This window comes from Trichosurus vulpecula, chromosome 1, assembly GCF_011100635.1.
Source record: "Trichosurus vulpecula isolate mTriVul1 chromosome 1, mTriVul1.pri, whole genome shotgun sequence".
In the NCBI taxonomy this organism is placed as follows: Eukaryota; Metazoa; Chordata; class Mammalia; order Diprotodontia; family Phalangeridae; genus Trichosurus; species Trichosurus vulpecula.
The window spans coordinates 129,316,113-129,343,183 of record NC_050573.1 but is presented as its reverse complement, the minus strand read 5'-3'; the positions used below and the strand labels follow the sequence as shown (position 1 = coordinate 129,343,183).

At 37.7% G+C, this 27,071-nt stretch overlaps 1 protein-coding gene across 3 annotated transcripts in view; it reads right to left on the bottom strand.

Moving 5' to 3' along the window:
* CSMD3 (CUB and Sushi multiple domains 3) overlaps nt 1–27,071 on the bottom strand; it is a 1,625,828-nt gene that overhangs the window by 761,401 nt on the left and 837,356 nt on the right. For all 3 annotated transcript variants that reach the window (XM_036758935.1, XM_036758944.1, XM_036758952.1), the window contains one exon: nt 26,328–26,449. In XM_036758935.1, coding sequence (XP_036614830.1) covers nt 26,328–26,449 — 122 coding nt within the window. The remainder of the gene's footprint in view (nt 1–26,327; nt 26,450–27,071) is intronic.

Sequence of the window (27,071 nt, the reverse complement as noted above, 5' to 3'; positions counted from 1 at the left end):
TACAAGACTCAGCTAGACTGAAAGATACAGCAAAAACATTTTTAGATTAAGTTGGAAAGAAAATAATAAACACAAAATGGAAAAGATTAATCAGAATTCTTATAATAATCTTTTACTTGAATTTAAATATCAGTTTCTGAGTTCTGGGTCATAAAGATAGAATTATGGGTAACGATCAGATAAAGCTATTACTATTTTCACATGAGGCCAAAGTATAATGAAAGTGGAGGTCACTGGAGTCTAGATGGTTGATGAAGCCAGAGAGTCCCATATAGAATATAGTGACTTGGAAGTTGTATAGGTAATTACGACAAAGAACTAGATTACATAATAAAAATGGACCAAGTGAATCTCAAAAGAAGAGAAGCTGAGTAATTTTGGCAAAGGCATAATCTGGTAGTTCAAGAAAGGAGTATATTGTTGTTTATTAGTGTATGAGTGTGTATGTGTGTGCGTATAATATTGGAAAGTTACGGCATACAGAAAATTAACTGGTCTGAGGATTGAGAAGAGAAGGAGAAGCAGAGTAGACTAGATAGATTTTAGGAAATTGTCGAACACTTTCACTCTTCCCAAGCTGCTCCTTGATGCAAAAATTCATCTTTTTAACAATCATTATTGTCTCAGTGATGCTTAGTAGAATTTCCTAATCTCTAAAGAAAATTTTAGCTGGATAAAGGATCGCAGAGAGATCAGTGAGCTACAATGATGATATGACCATGGAATGGCACAACAGGTATCATGTAGTAAATGTACAATTATAAAAGCAGGTAGGAGGCTAGTCACATAGTGAAAATTACCAATAATAGTAGGATATATGGCAGGCTGTACTTACACACATAAAAAGTTCAAGACGTGGAGGAAAGTCTCTAGCATGGCAGGTAGGGGAATGTTCTTGAATTTTTTTCTACCATGGACCCTTTTGACAGTCTGGTAAGCCTCTTTCCCCTCAGCAGTTACATCCTCCACCCCACCCCACACATGTTGTGTTCAGCTCACTTTGACATATTATCTTCTTTTATTAGAATCCTTGAGAGCAGGCACTACATTTTTGCTTGTATTTGTAGGAAGCTAAATGGTGCCATAGATAGAGCACTGGACCTGGAGTCATAGAGTCCAACTAACTGTGTGACCCTACTCACACCACTAATATGAATAATCCCAATGAATACCCCACTGATGGGAAACTCAAATTAATAAGATCAAAGAATTATTGAATTTTTTTATCATACTACAGCCTTAATATGTTCAAAATATATTTAGTGATAGAGACTAGGCCAGCTTGTGGTTTCATTGATACAGAGAACTCCTAGATGAAGAAATTCCCTTTAACAAGGTTGGTTGGCACCTACTCTCCAACTTAAAGTTTTAGAGTCACCTTGAACAATGAGAGGTTGACCCACTTAAGACCCACTAGATCCTTGAATTTAGAATTAAAATGAATCTAAGAGATCATGTTACTCTTCTTCCTTTTCTCATAAGTGAAATGACTTAAAAATCAAAGAATCACAAAAGGTAAGAGTAATATTGCTCAGTAAAGCAAACTTGCTAATGTCTGTCAGGAATCTCTAATAAGACATAATTTAGCTCTTCAAGGTAAAAATGAATGCACCAGTAACTGTTTTTATGATTTTCCAATAAAGCATGAAAATCTCTGATAGTATATGAGCAAAGCTTCAAGTATAATGAAAGATATTTTAATAGTTATATGTATCCTAAATTCACTGGGAGTAGAGATAATCATCTCTCACTCATCAAATTGGTGTACTTGACAAAAGACAGAAATAGTTGATATTGTATGTGAAAAGCCACTAAGTTTTCCATAGCCTTTCTTTTAATGAGCCCACTACTGGGCAGTTAGCTCAAAGAAGTCAAAGACAGAAGAGTGTCATGAATACCCAAATACTCATAGCAGTATTTTCTATGGTAGCAAAACAACTGGAAACAAAGTAAATGCCCTTTAATTGGAAAAGTCAAAATAATTGTGGTTTATTGAGTATAATGGAATGTTAATTTGGTGAGTATAAGTAATTTAAAGAAATATGGAAAAAATCATATGAATTAACCAATAAGTAAAACTGATAATATTTTGCACATTGATACCATGTAAGTGATGATTTAACTCCCCCTCTTGGCTATATCTCCAAATCAGCGTTCATTGGTCACAGATTAGGACCTGAGGGGGAAACTACTACCCTAAGTTTTATTTACACTGTGGGTCTATAATATGAAAACTCTAGCTTATGAGCCCCCACCAGTATTTTAGCCCTGTAAAATAAATTTAAATTTATCTTTAAATTTCTGGCAATAGATAAAAATTGTTTCAAATAAAAGTCATTTACTTAAATAGCCTAGTAAGAACAATAGCTACAAAACATTTCCCTCTAAATATATACATTTGAGGGTTTACTCTTGATACAAACACAGTGTTAATGGGAGAGTAAGCATGTAGATTTTGCTGGTTGTTGTTGTCATTGTTCAGTTATTCAGTTGTGTCTGTCTGTTCGTGACTCTCTGGACCATACTGTCCATGGGTCTTTCTTGGCAAAGAACCTAGAGTGGTTTTCCATTTCTTTCTTCAGCGGATTAAGGAAAACAAGAGGTTAAGTGACTTACTCTGGAGACACACAGCTAGTAAGCATCCAAAATTGGATTTGAACTCAGGTCTTGAGGACTCCAGGCCCAGAGCTCTATCAACTGAGCCACCTAGCTGCCTCCTAGATTTTACTGGTAGTGATATATAAATGTAAGAAACATTTGTGGCTAACACAACTCATATTTTTGGCATTGTAAGGCTTGACATAGTTCCTCTTTTGTAACATTCTCATACCATTCCCACTGACAAATAATTTGTTCTGGTCATTTTGCTTAGTAGGTTTCCCCTGAGACTGTTTCTTATTATAGCTTGGCTCCTGACTGCCAGAGCTAGCTCTCTTATCATAAACCTAGCTTTCTTATTTGCTGCCAGGGATCACACTTCTTAGAACTATTTTAATTGAACATCTGTTTCCCAGTGGGTGTGGTGTCTCTCACTCTGAATGTAAGCTCATTATCAATAGAGATTATATTGTCCTTTGTACTTACATGCCCACTGTCTAGCACAGAGACATTGTATATAATAGGTGCTTAATAAATACTTGTGGATTATTTGGGCTAACAGCTCACTGTAAGACATCATGGCATAAAAAAGGGTGGAGATGAGATAAAAATCCCCTTCCCCTCAAATGGCCTTCCTTCAAGGCAGAAAGCAAAGAGATATGGGAAGATAGTGGGGATGAATGAAGAAGTGATTTTTTTTGAGAAGAGGAAAGAGATTTGATTGCTTGTAGACAGCAAAGTAACAGCTAGTAGACAGGGAGGGCTTGAAGGTAAGTGAGAGCAAGGATGGTAGAGGAAACTGTCTCTTGGAGAAGACAGCATGGAATGAGAGCATTGTGCATAAAGAGGAGTTAGCCTTGGCAAGGAGAAGGGCTATTTCTTCATGAAATGTATGAAAGAGGGAGTAGTAGCAGAGGTATCTAGGTGATGTCAGATAAGGAGGAATGAGAACAGAATATTAAATGGCATCTTTTTTAAGTAAAATATGAGGCAAATTTTTCAGCTGAGAGGGAATGAAGATGGGGAGTCATAGGAGGTTTTAGGAGAGATGAAAAAAGGTTTTGAAGAACCACTGTGATAAGTGGGAGAGTTAATTAGAGGTATAAAAAATATTGCCTTACAGTAGTAAGGGTTCCATTGAGGTCATGTACTGTAAATTTCTAGCATACCCAGTCAACATAGAGATTTTCTGTTTTGTTCAGCAGCACATACATAGGAATAAAGGTAATGCATGATGGGAGTAAACCAAAACCAAGGCTTGGTTGTGCAAGACTGGGGATATGATGAACAGGCAAAGGACAGTTTAGAGTTGAACTGATTCACAAAAGTGTCAAGCTGAAGAAAGGAGGGAAGTATAGCAAGTATACAGGTGATATAGGAGAGAGAACTGAGGGGTTGAGGCACTAGTGGTCACAGTCCTGATGGAGAACAGGGTTTGGTTTTGGGATGCAGAGGGAAATATGGAAGGCCAATAGCTTGTGATTAGATAAAGAACTTCAGAGTTCATGAAAACTGAAGTGCTACATTCCTGGGTGATTACAAGATCAGGGATACGAATATCTTTGTGTGTGGTTGAAGCAGGGTGGAGGAGTGGATCAGGGTAAACAAGTAAATGGAGGAACTGGGAAGTTAGGGTACTAGGGTGAACGTTAGCTAAAATTTCACCTTCTGCAGGAAGCTATTCCCAATGCCTCTCTTAATTCTAGTGCCTTCTCTCTCTTGATTATATCTTCTATGTTCTCCTCTATAATTTATTTGCCAGACATAAACTTTGATTAAAAAAAAAGAAAACAGGACTCACTACATTTGTACTCTCGACAAATGTTAGCAGAGTACTAACCATGTAACAGGTGCTTAATAAAGAGCCATGGATGAAAAGATCACTAATTCCATGATTTAGCTTTATTACCAATTATTGTGGATGAAAAATATCTGGATGGTCTCGGCTTTTGTTTATTGGCATATTTTATTTTGCCTCATTGGTGACTAAGATTCGTATAGTTATAATTTCAAAATGGACAAGAGTCTCCTTCATTTCAAATTAAGTAATGAACTAATTACTGACTAATCCATAGACTTTAAGATAAGCTCTCAACTACTGAGCTGGCACTGAAATTTGGGAAACTCATAATACTTGAGCAGTTTCAATGACACATGGTCGCCTGGCAGCAGGGAGTGCTTGATTGAATGTGTATCTCAGCTCAGTCTCACATCCAGTTTAATTTTACTCACATAATTCTTGGAATTATATTATTACTGGGGGGAAAAAACCTCACGTTGAAAAAACAACACAACACTGCAAACTTTATTTGAAGTTAGAATAGTTAATACAAGTACAAGCCTATAGTTATGCCAAGAAAATAACAATTATAGGAAGGGGAAGGGTGGAAGTTCAGCGTAAACTGATTTGAATTTGGAAGACATTGAGTCAATGGCTAGAATGCCATACTTGAAGTCCAGAATCTGCAGCAAAATGTTCTCATTTATCAGTCTCTCTAATTAGTTATAATAGATACCATTACGTAGCACTTTGAGGTTTTCAAATAGCTTTACAAACAGATCTCATTTGATCCTAATAATAACTCTGTGATGTATATACTCTCATCCTCATTTTATAGAGAGGAAACTAAAGCTGAGAGAGGTTGTGATTTCCACAGATTCACATGGTTCCTAAGTATTGGGGGGGCAGAATTCAAACACAGGTCTTCCTGACATCAAGTTCAGTGCACTATTCTTGATGCTCTCTAGGTGGCTCACTAACTCAAGTGGGATGATCATTTATGTTCTTCCCCATCTATTCATCAAAAAGGAGGAAATTGATAAAGGTACCTAATGGCAAATAAGTTGTCACTGAAAAGTAATGATGTTTTTGCCTTAGCTTACATGCCAGAATTTGATATGCAATAAAAATGTGCCAGGCAAAAAGGGGTCAGACATATCAGTATTCAGGATCAGAAAGTCAACAAGAATTTATTAAGCATCTATTATTTCCCAGGCACTGTACTAAGCTCTGTGGATACAAAAAAGTCACAAAAGGATCCCTGCTCTGAAGTAGTTCATAGACTATTGAGGAAAATAATATGCAAACTGCTATGTACAAATAAAACATACAGGACAAAATGTGGATAGTCTCAGAGGGAAAACACTAAGATAAAAGAGAATTGGGAAAGACTTCTTGCAGGAGTTGGGACATTAGCTGTCATCTGAATCAAGCTAGAGAAACCAGGAGGCAAAGATGAAGAAGGAGAGAGACAGCTATACGACAGGGAATAGCAGTTAAAATTCTGTGTGAAGGGGAACGAAGTGTTATATATGAGGAACAGCAAAAGGGCCATGGTCACTGGATGGCAGAGTATATAAAGAGGAGTGAGGAGTAAGATGACTAAAAAGGTAGGAAGAAGTTAGGTTATAAATGGCTTTAAGAGGCAGAACATGTTTTTTATTTGCTCCAAGTGATAATAATAGGGAGTCATTATTGTTTATTGAAGGGACCGGGCAAGGGGGAGGGGGTCATTCTTGTGCTGTCAACATGGAGGATAATTTTGACAGCTAAAGACAGACTGGCCTAGTGAGAGATTTAAGGCAAGGAGAATAACTAGTAAGCTACTGCAATAGTACTAAAGAAGAGACATCTTTATATTTCACCTGAATCAAATTTGAAGCCATATTTGTTTACTTCCTCTTACCAATGAATGCACAACTAGAATTAAGAAATTGCCATCTGAACTGTAAGCACCTAGGAGGTGATTAAATAATCGATAATTCAGATCGGCTTTTATAGTCTGTGATAGTGGTACCCTCTTGATCGCTGAAAGACAGTGACCAAGTCTGATTCCATGAAGTGATAAGTGATAAGACAATTAATTTTGGGGAATAAATTATCATTTTTAATGACTGTACTGTCCACTTGGGAAATAATTCTTTTTTATATTGCTAATATCTTCTCTTGAAGCACAATTATCTGGAGAACATTCTGCTAATGGTGGCATATACATGTCTTTTGGGGGGGGAGGGGATTTATTCTGAACTTAACACTAAATAAAATAAGGATTTCCATATGCAAAACAAAATAGGAGAAAAGGGACAATATAGGGAGCCAAAGATCTCTATTACAGATAGTTTACTTCTCTCTTTATGCTTATGTTACAGAGAATAGGCCATTGAGCCCAGTCCTTATAAAACCTCATGAGTCCCAAAAGATTCTGCTTATGGGAGGGTCAGAAACATATATAGACATTCTGTAACTGGGTCCAGTAGCTAACTATAGGATGAATAGCAGCATTTTAGATTGAATGAGGCTGCACAGCTGTAACTGGCGAGTATTCAAAAGGCACTAGCTGAGAAAAGTTTTGACCTTTCTCTCTTGGTTTGACCTCTTCTCTTCATGTGGCTTTTTTTCCTGGCTGATGGTGTCTGGTGAGAGACAATGCTATAAAGAGAGAGGGCTTTCTCTGAGGTTGACATGTGACCCTGTAAATATGGGCCTCAGTTCTTTGTCTCAGTATTTGTACTTTTGTTTTAGATGAAAGAGAATGGAGGCTAAGGACCTGTGAGTTTTGAAAAAACTGGGAGAGTGAGCTACCTGAGAAAAAGGAACCCAGGATTGATGCCCCATGGAGAGACTGAGCTTCCAAGCACTGAATTGATATAGTGTAAGTTGTACCTGCAAGGCAGTGGGGGGAAATGTTTATATCTCTCTTCTTGCTAAATCTTTGAAGTTATTCTAAAAGTTAATAGATATTAATTGGTTAATTGGAACTGGAGCTCTAGTTATTAGCAGCTAACAATGAAGTAGAACACACCTGGAATGGGGACTTGACTCAATAACAGTAAAGAAGAGACATCTTCACCCCTCAGATTTACCCATAGATCTCTAAGGAGACAATCTAGCTTACATTGTTGTGATAGAGTAAGGTTAGAGTTCTCACCGCACATGGAGATTTATCTGGAAAAAAAATGCTGTGCTCTTTTATTTCCAAGACTCCTGGAAAGATTCCCCATCCAGGACTTAGGTTATTGGATACCCTAATTTAGGAGGCCCTTAGAAAAACTGGAAAATTTATCTTCTCTTCCACTGACTGTCAGAGTTTCAGAGAGAAAAGAGAAAAACCAAAAGCAGTCACACCCAAAGTGGAAGGACTAGGCTAGGTGATGTCTTTTTGACTACACCCCCATTTCTAGTTCTGTATCCAGTAACAAAAGAGGCTCCTTTCCACAAGGCTGGCAGAGCAGATCCAGTTACAGAATGCCTATATGTGCTCCATATCTCCGAGGTACTTTCATTGCAAAGCATCAAGAGTCTCTCAAAGCAGGTTCTCTTATCTCTTCCATGTGGAAATTGCATGAATGGCACTTTGTGCATGCTCATAATGACTAGTTTCAGTGGCTAATCCCTTCACACAAATATAATAAATTCAACATATTATCTTGAAAGTTGTACTGTCCTTCCTGCTTAGATCTTCATTTGACTTTCTTCTATTCATTTTTAAATGCTTATATCACCATCTGATTTTTTTTGCTTTCATAACTCCATTATCACTTCCCTCCCAAGCTCCGTATTGAAAGAAAAATAAACCCTTGTGTTAGAGTTGTATGATTAAGCAAAACATATCTGTATTTTGTTTGTGTCCAAAATTAGGATGTACATTTCTCATATGACATGTTTTCCATATCTTTCACCAGTGACTAGGTATGCCCCATCCTGTTTGAATATGCCTATTTGAAAGGCCTGGAACTAAACAAAATACTCCAGATGGGGGGAGGTGACCTGTGCAAAAGTCTCTTACCTTCTCCTCACTTATCTTAGGTTTCAATTCCTTGCTAACTATTGTGTGTATACAATTCCCAGTGTAAAAATCCTATTTTTTGAGGGTGGGGGTGGGTGAGTGGAGGAAATAAAAGCAAATAGAGGTGAATAGTTCTATGTACACTTTGTTATCCATTAGAATTACCCCCAACCATTCTGATCAGTAGGCACACTTCAGATCTGATCATCTTGCATCTAACATGGATTCCATGTAGTTTAACTCCATTTTACAGAAAGCATTAAAAAAAACAAAGGCACAATAATTGTTTATGAGTAATCAATGGCAATGCCTTGTCATACCCACTTAAGAACTCTGACTGGTCTATGCAGGGTCAGGACAGACAAACTCAAAGCTCGGTAGTATTTTTTTCTGGTTGAAGAATGGAAGGCAGGAGAATATGAGGAAAAATAATTGTAGCATCAACCCTTTCCTGGGAAGCTGTCAGTAATGAATCAATCTAATTTAAAGCCAGCTTAACATTGATAATTACATCAGACATCTCTCTCAGCTCCTAATCTCCCCAGAGGAGAAATGCCTTGTTTTACTTTTGGGAATTACATCTACCAGAAGTCTACGTGCTACTGAGCAGCTTTCTGTGCAACTAATTTTTAAAAGAAAAAGTATAGATTTCATCAGGAGAAAGAAATGCTGATGGTGACAAAATAGATCAGGTTGGGAGCAAGGTACTAGAAGGCCAATACAATGATCTACAAATAATCAACAAGCATTTATTAAGTACTTACTTGAAGACAGGCAATGTGCTAAGCTATCAGTATTTGAAGTTCCTATTCTCAAGTATTTAAACAGTTCCTATTTTCAAGGAGCTTACATATTAATAAGAGATACTATGTGCACATATAAGGATATTCAAGATCCATCTAATACAGAAAGAAGTTAACTTTTGAGGGGAAAGCTATGGTAATGGATGGGGAGGGACCTGGAAAGGTCTCCTGTGGAAAGCAGACTGTGAATTGAATTAAGCCAGGGTTTCTAGGAGGTCTCGAGTGAGGATGGAGAACATTCCAGCCATGGGGACAGCCAGTGTAATGGCATAGACGCAAGAAATCAAGGTAAAGGGAATAGTTGTAAGAGTGAGTCCGTGAGTGAGTGAACAAAGGGCAACATGCCAGAGACTTGAGGCAGGAAAGGAAGCAAACAGATGCCAGAGGGAAAGTCAGGTGCTGATCTGGGGAACAGATGAACAAGTGAGTGAGTAGGATCCCTGGGAAATCTTCCATGAAGCCTGCTGCGCATAAATGATGATACATCCTGTTTTCTATTGTGCTGAGGAGACTGCAGGGTCAGGTAAATTGGAAGTGAAACTAGTTCTTCCCCTGGGAAATACATGTGGGAGAACAGAGAGAACCATTTGGAAATATGTTCCAGGGTTTTTTAATATCTAATTCAATTACATGTTATTGCCTGACACTCTTTCATTAAATGTTTTTCTTTTGAATTTGAAATCATCCTTTTTGACTTAGTAAAATAAATGTTGATAAGGGCTTGTGAGACAGGGGTATAAATGTATGACTACCTCAACAGCTTCCCAGATTTGTGAAATAACTGAGAGAGGGCCCTGGGAAGCTACATCTCAAAATCTCTTTTATAGACATATAGATATCTTATAAATATAAACCCCTTTCTGCTTGCTTTCTTCTTCTTGGCATTGTTATTGTCTTGCTATACTTGATTTATTTTAGAGTTATAATTTTTCTGGAAACCGTAGCTCTGTTGGTGTCAGAACAATGATATCCACAGCCGACTAAAGCTAGCTATTTCAACTATGGCGATAAAACAACTCAAAACAAAACCAAAAAAGCAAGTAACCTCCTGGAATAGTTGAGTTTGTTAGTATTAACAAAAGAAAGCCTCAAAAATGTCCATTAGATTTTTGAATAGTCAATTGAGGGAAATGGTCTTTTAAATTATTTTCTTATTTCAACAACACAATTGATTTGTGAACTAAGGAAAGGAAATCCATCTCAAAAATATGTCCTCCCTATTCTGTACCGTCTTTTCTGCCTCTAACCTTCATCCAGATATACTACAATTCTAATTTTCCTATCCCCTGGAAGGTAATCATTTTTTTCTCCATTTTTACTATATGATTCCCTACTGTCAGGCTTATGATTTGTTCTCTAAACTCCTCATTAATTTCATCTTTCTGTTCAGGTGATCAATGGCAAAATGACAGAATCAGTACTGTTCATCTCTCCATTGACTTTCACCCAAATACTCTCTGACATGCTTTCACTCTCTGGTTCCTGGATTAAATAATATCACTGTGAGTACATTAAGTACGGTGCTACTCTCCACTATAACTTTTACCTATCCTCTTTCTTTTGGATAAATTATACCCATCTAAAACCACAGTTAAAAAATGGGTTTGATCTCATCATGTCTTAGTGATACCTATACACCTCATTTGCCTCCTTGCATTAGGACTTCTAGTTGCTCTTTTTCACTGAACAAATTTTGGCCCTTGTGTACGTACACTTGAAGCCAATTTTTTTTATTTGTCCCAGAGACAAGAAGAAACAAGGGACATCAGAGTATCCTTCAAGTAAGTATCAGAAGGACTGTCATGTGTAGGAGGGATTAGACTTGTTCCGTTTGAACAGAGAAGTTGCCAAGAAGCCTAATTAGGCTTGATGCTGGAAGAAAAAAAATCTTAATATTTAGAGCCATCCAAAATTGGAATGGGTGGTGAGTCCCTCCTCCATGGAGTTCTTCAAGTAGAACATGAACAACTACTTGTCAGACATGTTATTAGTTTATAAATTGGACTAAATGGTTCTTGACTTCTCTTCCAGCTCTTAAATTCTGCAATTATCCTCCTCGAGTAAAGCAGTAAAACAAAAATGTATACAATAGGTTATAAAAATGACACCCCAGTGGTACTAGAAAAAGCAAATATGCATTCTGGAATCAGCTGTGTTATGTGGTCATGGTTGTCATGTTTTTTTACTGATGACATTGTCATTTTACCAGTTAGGCAGGTTCAGTGCCTTGGAGTCATCGTTGACTTTTCACTTTTGGGAGAGGCAGAATGATATAATGGATAAAATCCTGGACTCAAAGTCAGGAAATCCTGGGTTCAAATCTCAGCTTTGACATTTTCTACCTGCGTGATTATGTGGAAACCACTTGAGACTCAATTTCCTTATCTGTTAAATGAAGGATTAGATTAGATGACCTCTAAGATCCCTTCTGATTCTAAATCTATGATGCTACGATTCTAGATCCCATTAGCTAATCTCCCAATCTAACTAGTTGCCAAATGTTACCAGTTCTACTGCTACAGTTTCCTCACACCTGTCCCTTTCTTTCCCCTAATAGAGACACTGCATTAGTTCAAAGACTCATTCATTCTCTCCTACATTTTTTTCTCCTGTTATTTCATCAGTATAGGAAAATCCTGAAGAAATTTCCTTTGTCAAAGGAGATCTATATGTGCTCTGTAATTTACTATCTCAGAGAATTTCCTGGGGTGATGGATAACTTGCTCTCAGTCACAGAATCTTAATATATCAGAGACAGGGCTTGAACCCAGGTCTCCTTGTCTCCAAGACCTACTCTGTCCACTATAACATACTACCTTTCCTCCACTGAATTATGGTAATATGGAGAATTTTAACTGAATAACCTGCTTCTAGTCTCTTGCCTCTTCAACTGACAATTCATATCAATAGCTCAAGTATCTGTCATTTCAGCAGTGTAAGTATTCCATCAACTGGGAGGCAGAGCCAAGATGGCGGCTGGAAAGCAGGGACTTGCGTGACCTCCCCCCCAGGTCCCTCCAAACACCTATAAAATAGCTCTGAACAAATTCTAGAACTGCGGAACCCACAAAATAGCAGACGGAAGCAGGGCTCCAGCCCAGGACAGCCTGGATGGTCTCGGGGTAAGGTCTATCCCACGGAACTTGGAGCAGAGTGGAGCAGAGCCCAGCACGAGCCACACCTGACCAACCAGACCTGGAGCCAGGCGGAACAGGCCCTAGTGCCCTGTGGCACTACCAGACTTCTCAACCCATAAACACCAAAGACACACCAAAGACAACAGAGAAAGTCAGTGGGAAAAGCTTCCGGGACAGAGTGAAAGGAGTTCACAGTTCGTCTACTGCCCCGGGGTGCAGCACAGTATGATGCAGCTCTGAGGCTACTTATGGTTGCTTCCGTCCCCTGGCCTACCTGGTGGGAGGAATTAAGTGACAGATCTGAGCGGGAGTGCAGAGCCACCTTAGATCTGAGTACAGTCCAGGTTGGAAGTTCTTGGGGGAGGAGTAGCAGTGGTGTGCCAGAGCTTGCTGTGTAGAAATATCTCTGAAAACAACAGCGCAGCCCCTCAAGCTTGGGACAAAGTGCTGTATACTCTATAAGCAGTCATACCCCGACGAAAAATGCAAGGGTCAAGTAAGTTGGCTGGGAACATGGCCAGGCAGTGAAAACAGTCTCAGATTCAGACTTGGACTTTGGAATCTTTCTTTGGTGACAAAGAAGACCAAAATATACAGCCAGCAGAAGTCAACAAAGTCAAAGAGCCTACATCAAAAGACTCCATGAAAAACATGAACTGGTCTCAGGCCATGGAAGAGCTCAAAAAGGATTTGGAAAAGCAAGTTAGAGAAGTAGAGGAAAAATTGGGAAGAGAAATGAGAGTGATGTGAGAAAACCATGAAAAACAAGTCAATGACTGCCTAAAGGAGACCCAAAAAAATACTGAAGAAAATAACACCTTAAAAAATAGACTAACTCAAATGGTAAAAGAGCTCCAAAAAGCCAAAGAGGAGAAGAATAACTTGAAAGGGAGAATTAGCCAAATGGAAAAGGAGGTACAAAAGACCACTGAAGAAAATACTACCTTAGAAATTAGATTGGAACAAGTGGAAGCTAGTGACTTTATGAGAAATCAAGATATTATCAAACAGAACCAAAGGAATGAAAAAATGGAAGACAATGTGAAATATCTCATTGGAAAAACCACTGACCTGGAAAATAGATCCAGGAGAGGTAATTTAAAAATTATTGGACTACCTGAAAGCCATGATCAAAAAAAAGACAAAGTTAGCTCAAAGCTCAATAGCTATCTATAAAACACCCTCCTCACAAACTTAGGGCACAGTCTTCCCAAAATAAATACAGCATCAGCAGGAAAAAGTGGGTATTAGAAGAAAACCAGATGTGGCCAAGGCAACTTCCACTTCCAATAATACTATAGTACCCTCATAGCCTTTTCTTTTCATGGATTCCCTATGCTAAAAATCCCCTGGGAGTAGTGCCTCTGTGGTCATGGCTCTCATCTGCTCTCCTTGACTTGTTCCTCTTGTCATTTCAGGTCTCAACTGCCAGATCTAAATCTCCCTTGAATCCACTAGCTTATCTCTTCTTTGTTCCTAAAAGTCAGACTCCTTGAAACTTTCTAGTACTGATTTTCTGTAGCGGGGTTTTTTTGCTTTGTTTTCTGGATACAATGTGTCTTCCTGGGTGAATAGTTCCACAATAAGACACCATGACAAATGGAGGTGGAGGGAAAAGGCAATCCCTGCCTGCAGTGCCTCCTGGTAGCAATGCATGAGTCACATTCCAAAAAGCTGTTCCCTTTCTTATATGAGCTCTAATTGTTCACTAATCTCTATGTCTGGCGGGTTTCACTTTTTAAAGGTCCTACCAAGTATATGGCTATTCTTTTACAGTAAGTCAATGCCAAGCTTCCCCAACAATTCAATCAGGGAAACTTTTTCACACTTTGTAAGGGAATGAAAGGATATAGATACTTTGCACTTTGTTATCATAGTAACATTGTTCATCCTTCATTTTGAAGAGGACCAATGACATCATGGGGTGATGTCTTCACTTGTGTATGAATTGGATTTCAGTGAGGCAAAGTGGCACAAAGTCATCAGCCTCACTCTTCTACAGTCATTGGAGTCCAGTGGCAAGACAAAAATCAAGATGATTGGCAGTGGCCTGGGATACAGTGGAAGACCTTGGCAAATTTGGGGCTGTAGGAACAAGTTGTTCTCATCTATCCTTTCTACCAGGAAAAGTCTTCACATGCTTGGGGTAGATATCCCCCTAATCGCCAATAGTTTTGAGGCCTGTTGGTTACCCTCATACCCTTCTGCCAAGACATTTTACCGAGGTGTGGCTTGGTAGTAGCCATCCTAACACTTTAACTCTGTTATATGTACTATGGCTGAACTAACTGATCTGGGGGAGGTACCTGCATGGAATGTACTCTACTTCAGTTTTGCATCTTAGAATCTCTTGTTTCCTTTAAAATAATGCTTAAGAATGACATTCCCATGACACCCACATGCTCTCTTGCCCCCAAAAGTGGGCACTTAATAAACACTTGCACCTTCAAAAATTAGGAGTTGATGGCACATATGGTAAATGGAAGTTTAGGATGAGAGCAACTATCATAAGAATGGGGTAGGGAGAGGAGAAGCATTCCTTTGTCATACCCAACCAGACTTAATAAAGACTAATTTCTTTCTTAGCAGAGAAAATATCATTAAGTCTATATTTTTTGAAAGAATCAAAAATCTTCTCTCATAGCACTATATAAAAATGCACCATGGTAGAGTGAGTAGAGGGCTCACTTTGGAGTTAGGAAGACCTGGGCTTAAGTTCCACCTTTGATACAAGTACTTGCTGTGTGACTAATGGCAAGTTGGTTAACTTTTCCAGTGTCCCGGGAAACTCTTTAATGCTATGTTCTACAAAAGTTGCTAATCTATGTCAGGATAGAACTCCATACTAGGAGTCATCTAAACAGATAAAATCACAGATCCTGATCCTCCCTCTTCTCTTTTTTTTCAGAAAATGAAAATGAAACTATAATCAATCAGCTTGGTTAGAGGACCACTTTGCATACTGAACACATCAATCTTGTATCTAATAAAAGTACATGACATAAAATTAATTATTATAGTTATTTAATAATAAAATTGTTATAACCTTTTCTGTTCAAGTCACTATATGAGGAGCTAAAGAGAACTCTAAGTGATAGTTAAGGAAAAGTTAATCCTAATGTAGAAAATATTAAAACAATGCACACAATTAAAAATGCACTCATCCAAGGTTAAATTTCTTGACTGAATGGACAGGCATGAGTATATCATGACTGGAACAATCAGAGAAGATTTCCAAATTAGTGGAAAAAATAGAACCATTTAAGTATTTAGGTGAACATGTGCGTACATTCTGAATTACGTGTACAGCATTCATTTATTAAACTAATAATGTACAAGACACTAGGAAGACATACAAGCTATACATAAATAAGTGGTCTCTGCCCTCATGGAGCTTCCAGTCTAATAGCAGAATATGAAACTTAACATGGAAAAACTATTGTGTTAGGTAATATATGGTTAGTACATAAGAAAGGGAAAACAAAGTGTTATATGAGGTTAGCCTTCAATAACAAAGTGTCATCCTAAAACTATAATGAGGTATCAGATTAAGATTTGAGTTGGGGTGTTTGCTATAATAATGATAACAACAGCTAGAATGTGGAGTGCTTTAAGATTTACAATGATCTTATGTATTATCTCATTTGGTATTGACAGCACTCTATGAGGTATGTGGTTTTCATCCCTATTTTACAGATAAAGAAACATGCAATATAAATATATTTAAAATGTAAATGTTGAATTATAAAAGTATACTATAAACATAATTTGTAAAGCTTTATTATCAATTCAAAGGAGATATTCCACTTAATGTATGTTGATTTTAGAATACAATGAAACTACTAGCCTAAAAATCTATCTCAAATTGAATATTTTTGCTCCCAACCTTTCTCATCACTTATAACTACTTATTTATTGTGGGTTGCTCTGAAGAAAAGTAATAGTTTCATGAATGATAAAATGAACTCTTAGGATATTTTTGCGATATAGACACTAAAAGTTCCACCCCACCCCAGATTCCACACTGTAAACATTAACTTTGTATTTAATCTTACCTGTTCATCATTATGGTATGTTGACTCCATGTTGAATCAGTCGTAGCTAATGGGAGAATATTTAGGCAATGTGTAGTTGAAATGAAGGATAATTTTCCATTTAGAGCAATATTATTCTTTTGGAAATATCCCTTTAAATCCATGCACTACTATCATTCCTTAAAAATATGGCTATAGTGGATTTTGGAAGCACTACATATTTCTAAGAGCTCTGCCGACCTACTGAGATATACCATCTAAACTGCAGGTGATCTCAAGTGCCTGTCTTTACTCCTCTCTGGATTCTTGCTATTCTCCTTTCAATTTATTAAGTATTTCAACACCAACACCCCTATGGATTAGCTGCTTAGTTGTGAAACATTTTCATATTAGAGATACCTGTGTTGTTCTGATAACTATCAATATTGAAAAAAATGCATTTAATTTACAATGTCAGCAAATGAAGAAATATACAGTGCATTTCCCTGAACAATTCCTCTCTCGCTAATCTCCTACTAAGCAATTCTTGAGTTCTTATTGTTTTTTCATTATCTATCAATTTCTAGGTTCATATTTACAGGACTAGCTCTTAAGGAGATATTATTTATGATCAAAATTAGGAGAAGCTGTCACCAGAATAATAGGATCAGAGATTTAGAGTTGGAAGGGACTTCAGAGGCCATCTTGTCCAACCATCTCATTAGATAAGGAAACTGAAACTCAGGAGTGTTAAGTGACTTGTGGAAGATTGGGGCCATGATAAGGAAACTGAGGCAGAGGGATGTCATATGAATTGCCCAAGGTCATACATGGAGTAAGTAGCACAGCCATGATTCAGAATCAGGCCCTCTGACCTGAATACACTTTACCAGATTACTTCTTTCCTGGTAAAATGAAAGATTTAAAGAAATGAACATCTTGCCATTACCTCTGGATTTTCTGTTCTTACTTCTTTCACTTAGAAAATAATTCTTCTGGAAAATGTCAAAATGCAGCTCAAGTTGTTTTCTTGAGGTTATCACAGTTTTATTTGTGACCTCTTTCTGGTAAGGGGCTGTAGGAACAAGGTTTTAGTTTGCTTTCCCCAAAACCCCTTAATAACCTTTCTGAGTCTCTACATCTTTCCATCCATGTGGTGGAAAAAGAACAAAAAGACCTTAACAGTCACATAAGGTGTAACAGCAGTATTACATGACTCCCCGATGACTTCCTTGTCCTTGCCAGGGTTGGCAAGGAATTAAAGGTGTGGGTGGTGCTCCCCACTGAATGGACTGTGGTCAAGAGAGCAGGCCAACACTTACTCTCACTTTGCTTCAGCTGACTGACACATTATTACCTCCTTATCTCTGTCTCTCTTCTACCTCACTAGGTTGGGGGCTGTAGAGCTGCCTTCTGATTTATTTCAAACCCAGTAGAGAGACATTGGGGGACTCACACACTGTTCCAAAGCAGCAGCAGCAGCTACCTTGCTTTTCTTCCTTTGGTCTAAAAGTGCTTAATCCTCAAATTTAGAATTTGAAAGGAAATGAAAACCAAAATGTAAATGCTACTTTTCAATCACTTGTCAACATATGTGGACACTGAGAGGAGGCTGGGCAGTTGGACACACCCCAGGGCAAGCATTACCACTGACTCTTTCCTTAAAGAGGTGACCAGAGCCCAATCTTTGGGAGCTTATGCTCGTAAAGCATCACTTTCTCTAGCCAGTTTTTTGAAGTTAGCGCAAAAACATCCTGGGCCTTGAAGCAATTATTTAAAACAATCCAATTGTTCAATTTAAATGAAAGTTTTCTGGAATGTGAGGTAATAGTGAAAAGAGAAAGAAATATTTGCAGCTTGAGTCCCCTTGGCTGCTCATTGCTTTGTAACTGGTTAATTGTTCTTTTGTAATTGGGGAGGAGAAGGTACTAATCCTAAAGTTATCAAAGTTAGCAATGTAGTAGCACATAAGTGTTTATAAGTCCAAGACTCTCCCTAAATCCAACTGGTTTGAGTGATAATTTCCTGGGAAAAGAGTGGGGTGGAGGGGAAAGGATGGAAATTGCAAACACACACATATTATATATTTTCTTTCTAATGGGTTTTACTTTTTATCAACCCTTCACTAAAAAGACACTGAGAAGTAAAATTGAATTTATCACCCATTTTCAGAGGAATGTCTGTGCAATTGATCAGATAAATCACTTGGTAATAGATTCTATTGAAGGTATAACAATCTGAGTGTCCCAATGACTGAAATAATCATATGCAGATGTTTTAGTAATTAAGATGACCAACTTAGATATGTCATTAGTGTTTAGATTATTTACTGTTTAATGGTGACAATACCCCAAACCATAGCCATCTGTAAAAAAAAGACCTCCACATCAAGATTCGTAAATTTGAACCAGGGTGATGTACTAAGCTCTGTCTGGTTCTATTTTTGGACTGAACATATAGACAATTACGTATTACTTGTTTCAATCTAACACATGACAATTGGCATCAAATAATAAATAAGCATACTTTCGTAACATACTAGACATTATCATGAGTTTTCATGATGACCAGCCAACGGGTTTTTGTTTGCAAGTCAATATAAACGGTAGGTCAGTCCACCTTTCACTAATCTATCAGATTGGACTGATTTGCTACCTGGCACATACTAGACACTTAATAAATCTTTATTAACTGATTAACTGACCTAGTGGAGACTGAATTATTCAAGATCTAGTATTATGATAGCAAATTCCCTAAAAAAGCTTTAAAAATTGTATTTTAGAATAATATTTATTTTAAATATTAACTTATAGAACATTTAATGGTGGGCCTCAAAATAAAAGCAATTTATATTTTTGTTTGTGGTACCAGTTTACTTCTACCACATTAACTTGTTGGTGTTGTTGTTCTGGCCCAGGGATTTCACTGGCATAGGGAACTCTTGGTATAGAAGCTGCCTCCATATTTAAGATAGACTACTCAGATTTAGCATGTACTCAGAAAGTTAGCTGGAATGTGGAGAGGATAAGAAAGTTGCTTATGTTCCTAGAGCCAGTGTTGGTGAGCACCAGGACTCGAATCCAGATTTTCCAGGCTCCAAGGCCACTCCCCTATTCCCTACACTATCCTGCGCTCATTAATTTACTTTATGTTATGAAAAGGACCACACAGATGTAGAATGCAATTTTAGTAACAGCAGTGTGTATTCCCTGTGGAGAAACTGCAATTGAGTCTCACTCTCCTCAGAAAATGGATGGGAGAGTAATTACTATCTACAATATATACTGTTCTCAGATTGTAAAACTGAACCATTACTTCTAGTGTGCCTAACCCAAAACTGATCAGAAACAATGACCGTAGTTAATCACCCTAAGGTTTTAGAAGACTACAATATATCAGAGGATTTACAAATGATCCAACAATAAATTCAGACATGAAAAAACAGAGATTCATGATGCCTTCTTGTATCCATGTCGGTACAAAGTATTAAGTTATGTCTACCATCTACACAGCATGAACAAAAGAATATAATTTAAACTCTGGGGTTTAATGAATAAAGCAGGATGGAGAAAATATTGTTTGCTGTGCTTGAAGATTTTTTTTGCTGTAATTTAGGAGGTAATGCTCTGCTACCCAAGGAAACCAAGCTGAAGTTGGTGGTAAATAGGAATTCCCTTTCCTCTAGCCTGCCACAGGATGATTCAGACTCATCTGCAGCTACTGGAGGGTCCAAACTAGAGCTAGCATAAGTGAAACTATCCTCTCCCTTCCTTGCACCAGGCAACCACATATCCCTCCTCACCAATCTTCCTGCTAATGCCCTCTTCCTTTTATACTACTTGGGCACCCCAGCCTGAGGGGATTCCAACTCCATTATGACAGTTTGGACCACTCTCCCCTTCCTAATGGATTAGACACTAAAATGTCTTTCAGTTATTTCTGAACTGTTTTATTTACCCTGAAACTAAAGTCTTTCATATGTGTTATCTTCCCCAGTTATAGTGTAGAAGGAAGGAAGGAAGGAAGGAAGGAAGGAAGGAAGGAAGGAAGGAAGGGAGGAAGGGAGGGAAGGAAGGGAGGAGGGAAGGAAGGGAGGAGGGAAGGAAGGGAGGAGGGAAGGAAGGGAGGGAAGGAAGGGAGGGAAGAAAGGGAGGAGGAAAGGAAGGGAGGAGGGAAGGAAGGGAGGAGGGAAGGAAGGCAGGGAAGGAAGGCAGGGAAGGAAGGGAGGGAAGGAAGGGAGGAGGAAAGGAAGGGAGGGAAGGAAGGGAGGAAAGGAAGGGAGCGAAGGAAGGGAGGAAGAAAAGAAGGGAGGGAGGAAGGGAGGAGGAAGGGAGGGAGGGAAGGAAGGGAGGGAAGGAAGGGAGGAAAGGAAGGGAGGGAAGGAAGGGAGGGAAGAAGGAAAGAAGGGAGGAAGGAAGGAAGGAAGGAAGGGAGGAAGGAAGGGAGGAAGAAAAGAAGGGAGGGAGGAAGGGAGGGAGGGAGGAAGGGAGGGAGGAAGGGAGGGGAGGGAGGAAGGGAGGGAGGAAGGAAAAGTAGAAGCAATGAAAGGGTAGGAGGAATGAAGGAAGTGTGGGAGAAAGGAAGATAGGGTGGGAGGAGGAAGGAAGGTTAAGAGAAAGGAAGGAAGGGAGGGAGGGAGGGAGAGAAGAAGGAAGGAGGAGGTAAGAGGAGGAAAGTAAGTGTTTATTAAGTTCCTACTATATGCCAGGCCTTTCCTAAGCCTTTTACATATATTATCTAATTTGATTCCAACAACAATCCTATCAGGTAGGTTCTGTTGATACCACTATTTTACAGATGAGGGGCAGCTAGGTGGCATGGTGGATCGAGTGCTGGGCCCAGAGTCAGAAAGACCCACCTTCCTGAGTTCATACCTGACCTCAAACACTAGCGGTGTGACCCTGGGCAAGTCACTTCACCCTGTTTGCCTTAGTTTGTCATCTGTCAAATGAGCTGGAGAAAGAAATGGCAAACCACTTCGGTATCCTAGCCAAGAAAACTCCAAATGAAGTCATGAAGAGTCAAACATGAATGAAATAACTAAACAACAATAACAAAAACAACATTTACAGATGGAGGCAAGTGAGGTAGAAGAGAAATGATTTGTCCAGTCGCATGGCTAGTGTCCAAATTCAAATTTTAATTCAAGTCTTCCTGATTCTAAGGCCAGCATTCTATCCACTGTGCCACCTATCTGCTTCCTGTCAAGCAGGGACTGATTTCTTTCCTATTTTTATCCCCAGGCTTTGGAACATAGGAAGTACTTAATAAACGCCTTTTCATTTGTTTAAGAAAACCTTGGCCAATAAAAACTACATAAGACCATGGACAATTAAAGATGGACTTGTAGAATACAGCATTTTGTGTGATTAAAGTTTATACTCCTTGATTATTAGGTATTGCTAAGATTATACAACAATAGAAAACTCCAAGAGGTAGGTACTAATGTATCCTCATTTGCACATGCTTATTTACTTCTGCTTAGCTAGTTTACTACAGAGAAGAAATGGGATATAATCAAAAGTTTTGAATTTGGAACTATCAGAGCTGGATTCACATCTCTGATCTACTTGCTACTTGTGCAATCTTGAGCAAGTCACTCAACTTTTCTAAACCCCTTTCTAATTATCTCTACAATGAGGGTGTCAACCATCTGAATGAATTGAACATTTGTTAAGCACCTACAATATGCAAAGAACAGTGCTGACTGATAGGAGTGCAAATTAAAAAGATGGTATCTGCCCTCAAGGGACTCACATTCTACTTACCATATATTTTCTTACACATGAAAGATTTCAAATGCACCCTAGACAGGAAGGATAGGCAGTCAGTCAATAAAATTTATTAAGCACTTAGTAGGTACCAGGATGAAGGTACTTGGCTTGGGGCCATGGTACAGAAAGACTAAGAGAAAGTCTGTAGTGCTATCTGAAGAAGAATGAAGACATAAGTGGCCTGTGATCCTTCCTCAAAATGAAATTCTGGAAGGAACCATCCAAACAGAGAAGGCAGGTGGGATGGAGGGGAAGAAGGCACTTCTAATATGTGACTAGAGTGAGCTTTAGGTCTTCAGGGTGCAATGGCAAAGCAGATGGTAATGCCTTTTCTTTAATGCCATTTCCACAGATATTACTATATCAGTTTCTAATGTCAAGAACTTGACATTGGGCTGGAAGTATTGCTATTATGAAGGCTCTTTGGTTCAGAGTTCTGCGTTGTTTCCACAATAGTATGAGCGGAGATGGTGATCAAGGTGGTGATGGTGGTAGTTTGACTTCCCTGGCACATACTGCCTCCCATCTCTTCCTGAGGGTTCCCTGCCACTTCAGTTAGGCTGGCTTGCCTGCCCTAAGACTAGCAGTTGGTTGACACTTGTTAGGGACAAATGACCCCTTGTCCACAGAAACTGTTTCCCTTAACAATGACTGTGAGGCCCGGCATCTGGGTCAATGGTCTTGGGAGTGGGGTGCTGTCATTCCCAGAGCTTCTGTACTTATCCTGCCATTAGTAGCAATTCACCACCAGCTACTATTTTTGATGAGGAATAAGGTGGGCTCCTTCATAATGATTTCTTCTCTCAATGATGGCTGTGGGGCTGGGCTAAAAGCAGGTCCTGTGGCAAGAGAGGACTTTGTTATTCTCAAGACTCTTGGGTTCAGGGTCCTTGGATATCTCCAGCAGGATCTGAGGGAAGTTAGTGGCCAAGATGGTGGCATTGTTTTGAATTTCCTGGTATGTGCTCCCTCTCATCCCTTTGTCAGAGCACCTTCCCTTGAGAAGAGATCTTGGAGAGTCTACCACAGGTTCCCAAAGTGGGCAATACTGCTCCCCTCGGGGGCACTAGAACCATCGGGGGGTGGGTGGGGCAGTAGTAGTTTGAAATGACGCAAATTTTTTTTAAAAAAAATGTTAAAGGATTAAAGAAAGTAGATTGGGGTGGTATTTTTTTTTTAAAAGGATGGGCAACAGGACAAACAAGTTTGGGAAACTTCAATACCCTGATATTCCATATGAGACATCTGAGTTCTCAAAGATGGTTAACTATATAACAGCTAAGGTCTAAATATATAATGGTCAGGTCTAAATCTATTTCTCAACATTTCTATTGAGACAATTATATCAACAAATTATATGGATTTAATAGTCATTTTAATAGTCTAACAGTCAATTTCCTCATATGTAAGTTGAGGGTAATAATACTGGTACTCTACTTGTTGGGATGAGGCAAGGCAAAAACTTTCTAAATCTTAAATAAATCAACCAAACAAATGCCATCCTTTCCTTCCTTTCACATAATTAATACTGGAGAGGAATCTGAGAAATGTAATGACTTTAGGTAGACATTTCGTGAGAAAAGAAACCTTATGCTGTGGTAGAGAATTCATATTAAAATAAATCTGTTAAATAATATGCAAAACCTTAAGTAAAATGTCATATCTTACCTTATTGTGTATATGTTTAAATTAAAACCAGCCAGGGATTTAGAAAAAGAAAGTTTAAAATATGCATCTTAAATTTAGCAGTTAATTCTTGTGAAATACTTTATCTAAAATATATTATTATATAGCATTAAATATAACCAGAAAAGTGACCACAACTGGTCACCAGAAGCAACCAAATTCCTTTAATTCAAAAAATTTATTTAGCATTTATTAAGCATATAAAAATTAAATAATTTTTGCCCCTAAGCAGTTATATAATCTTTCATGTGTTGGTGACAATTCTAGATACTTGACATATCACCAAAAGATTTATTATAGGATCATAGTTTTAGAACTCAAAGATACCTTAGAGGTAATAAATTTCAACTTGCTCATTTTAGTGAGGAATAAACTAAAGCCCAGAAATGTTTAGGAACTTGCCGAAGGTCACACAGCTGGAAAATATTTAAGGATTTCAACCTAGAGAAGCCTGATTCTAAGTTTAGTGCTCAATGCCTTACACCAACAACCTTTCAACAACACATTATAACAATGTACTTAGCCACTGTTATAAAATACATTCACTCAAATGAATCTGTTTATTTAGTAGTATTATTAATATTTTGTATAATTTTAAAATTTCTCATAGCACCTTAAAGTATACTACTTCCTTAAACACTGATGGCATAGGAAAGATAGATTTGATTATCCCCATTTAAAACATGCTGAAACTGAGGACTGTAGGAGTTAAGTGACTTGTCTGAGGTCATATAACTAGGTAAAATGATCAAGTCTTTGATCTGGGATTCCTAATTCCTTGATGAAGATTCTTTGACTCATGAATTGGGATCAGCCAGTTCACATTCAAGGATAACAGATAGTCACTGACAAGGCTCCTTCTCCTAGGGAGAGCAATCCCAAAATAGTCTCAAATGATAAGTTCTGTCCTCCTCATCTGGTTTTCCCATCACCTGCTTGTACTCCCTCAGAGCTCCATGCCCAATCCTAATTCCATAGAAACATTATCATTTCAGGAAAGCAAAAGTCAATCTTTTCTTGAAAATGAATAGGGGCTTCTTTCGGAGGTCAAATTCCTTTCCACAAAGCTAACTGTGGGGCTTGCCGACCAGGAGAATGACGAATTTCCTCTGATTTTTTTAACATTAGTCTGAAAAGCAAACTGTTTTTGTTCAGCATGCAGTTAAGTGCAAAATATGATAGCCAAGGAGGATAGAAAGGAAAAGTTGTACCCTGACACCCTGGGTCTTTAAGGAAATACAATGACAGAGTATATTCAAATACGAATAGAAAGCAACCTCAGTATGGAGCCAAAATATAGTGATTCTTTAACATTTTGCATTGGCTGTGTATCAGGACATTCTTCCTTTCATTGTAAGTTGACTAGGCACAATGTAGAGTCTAAAAAATGGTGACTGTTTCTGTCCTTCCAGTCACTCAGATTTGCAAACTCAAAGGCTCATTCAAAAAAAAAATCTCTATGTATATATGTTGCTTCTCTCAGTAGAAAGCAACCTTGGGGCAGAAACTTTTACAATTGTGTCTGCATACACAGGGTCTAAGCCAGTGGTTGATATATAGTAGGTGACAAAAGCTTGTTGACTGATTGATTATTCCCACTAATTCTAGTAAATATTAAAAATTCTATTGATGAAATTCAGGTATTTAAAATATGATAAATTTTATGTTAAATAAATTTGCACTAAAATATAATTTCAAAAATGATCATACATGCAACCTTTTCAAAACAATTCCGTCTAACTGCAACTCATAATGATAGCTTCTAGAAATTACATTCTCTGTCTTGTTGGATTTCTATTTCTCTAGCTCTCTGCCTTCTATCAGTTTCTGTCCCTCCCCCATTTCTTTCTCTGTCTCTCTCCTTCCTCCAATTAGTATATGTGTGTGTGTTTACATATATATATAAATATATATATACATATATGTATACACATACATGAAACAGTCCTAATATAGTATCTTTCTCCATCTCCACAAATACATAAATGCATAAATATAAGATTACTAGCATACACATATGTAAGTACTAAAGAAATGTATATTGAATTTAAAGAAAATAACCAGATAATGTTTTGTCCTCATTTATATTATATTTCAAATTTTCCAAATTTGTCACAAAAAGCTCAACTCTTATAGTCATTCTGATGGTAGAAACTTGAATTCATATCTTATTTTCTATACATATCATCATGAATGAAAGGATATACACATACATACATACATACATACATACATATGTTAGAAATATATTGAACCTATGATTTCATTGGCACCTCTTCTGAAACTTACGATCTTACAGAGTTGCCTAGAGCACAGAAATGTCAAATGATTAGACCACTATCACACACCCAGTATATGTCATAAGCGGTATTTGAAACCAGCTTTCTCTCCACTATACCATGGCGCCTTTTATATCTATGTGTGTGTGTACGTGTGTATGCAACAAATTGAAGTTTCAAACATCCTTTTTTTGTATTTTGTATGACCACATATAACTCTTTTTTAGAAAAAAAAAGAATTTTTCACTTACCTTATTTGTATTCACTGCTGTGATAACCCACACACACTGAGCATTGCTATCATATTGGAATGGAAAGTTGGGAGATGTGAAGGTACCACTTGGTCCTTGAAGATTAGAACCACATGTCTTCACTGCAAAAAGAAATTGTATCTTCAATAATATTTATATTCAATCCATGTATCAACATGGTAACACAATATATTTACAAAACTAATTTGAATACAAAATTGCACAATCATAACCCTAGTAAATGATATTATAATTTCCCTTGTAATATTCTAATGCATAACATCAAAATTAAAATGTTGAGGGTTTTTTTTCCTGAGTTCAGGAACTCAATCTTTTCTAAATAAATTGAAATCTGGTCATGAATAATACATGTGAAACATGATAAACTGTCTATTGATTTCAAATAGGTTAGTTTAATTTTTAAAAGGTATACTGGTCTAATAGTTTATTAACAAAACTCTACAAAAAGAAAGGACTTGGATTAATTAAAGTAGCTGGTTGTGATTGATTCAATTTGATTCAATTTCTTGAGCACATTTAGAGCATATGACACTATATTTTTGGTATTATTTTAAAAGCCAATTTTTCAGTTGTTTACACATGTAATAGTTAATTTTCTTAATACATTAGTATTCTTTCTCAAAAACAAAACCTAGAGCTATTATGATGAGCTACACAGATCAAGCTCATTAAATACCACTAAATGTGCAATGAGGGACATCAAATAAATGAATGAATGAATAT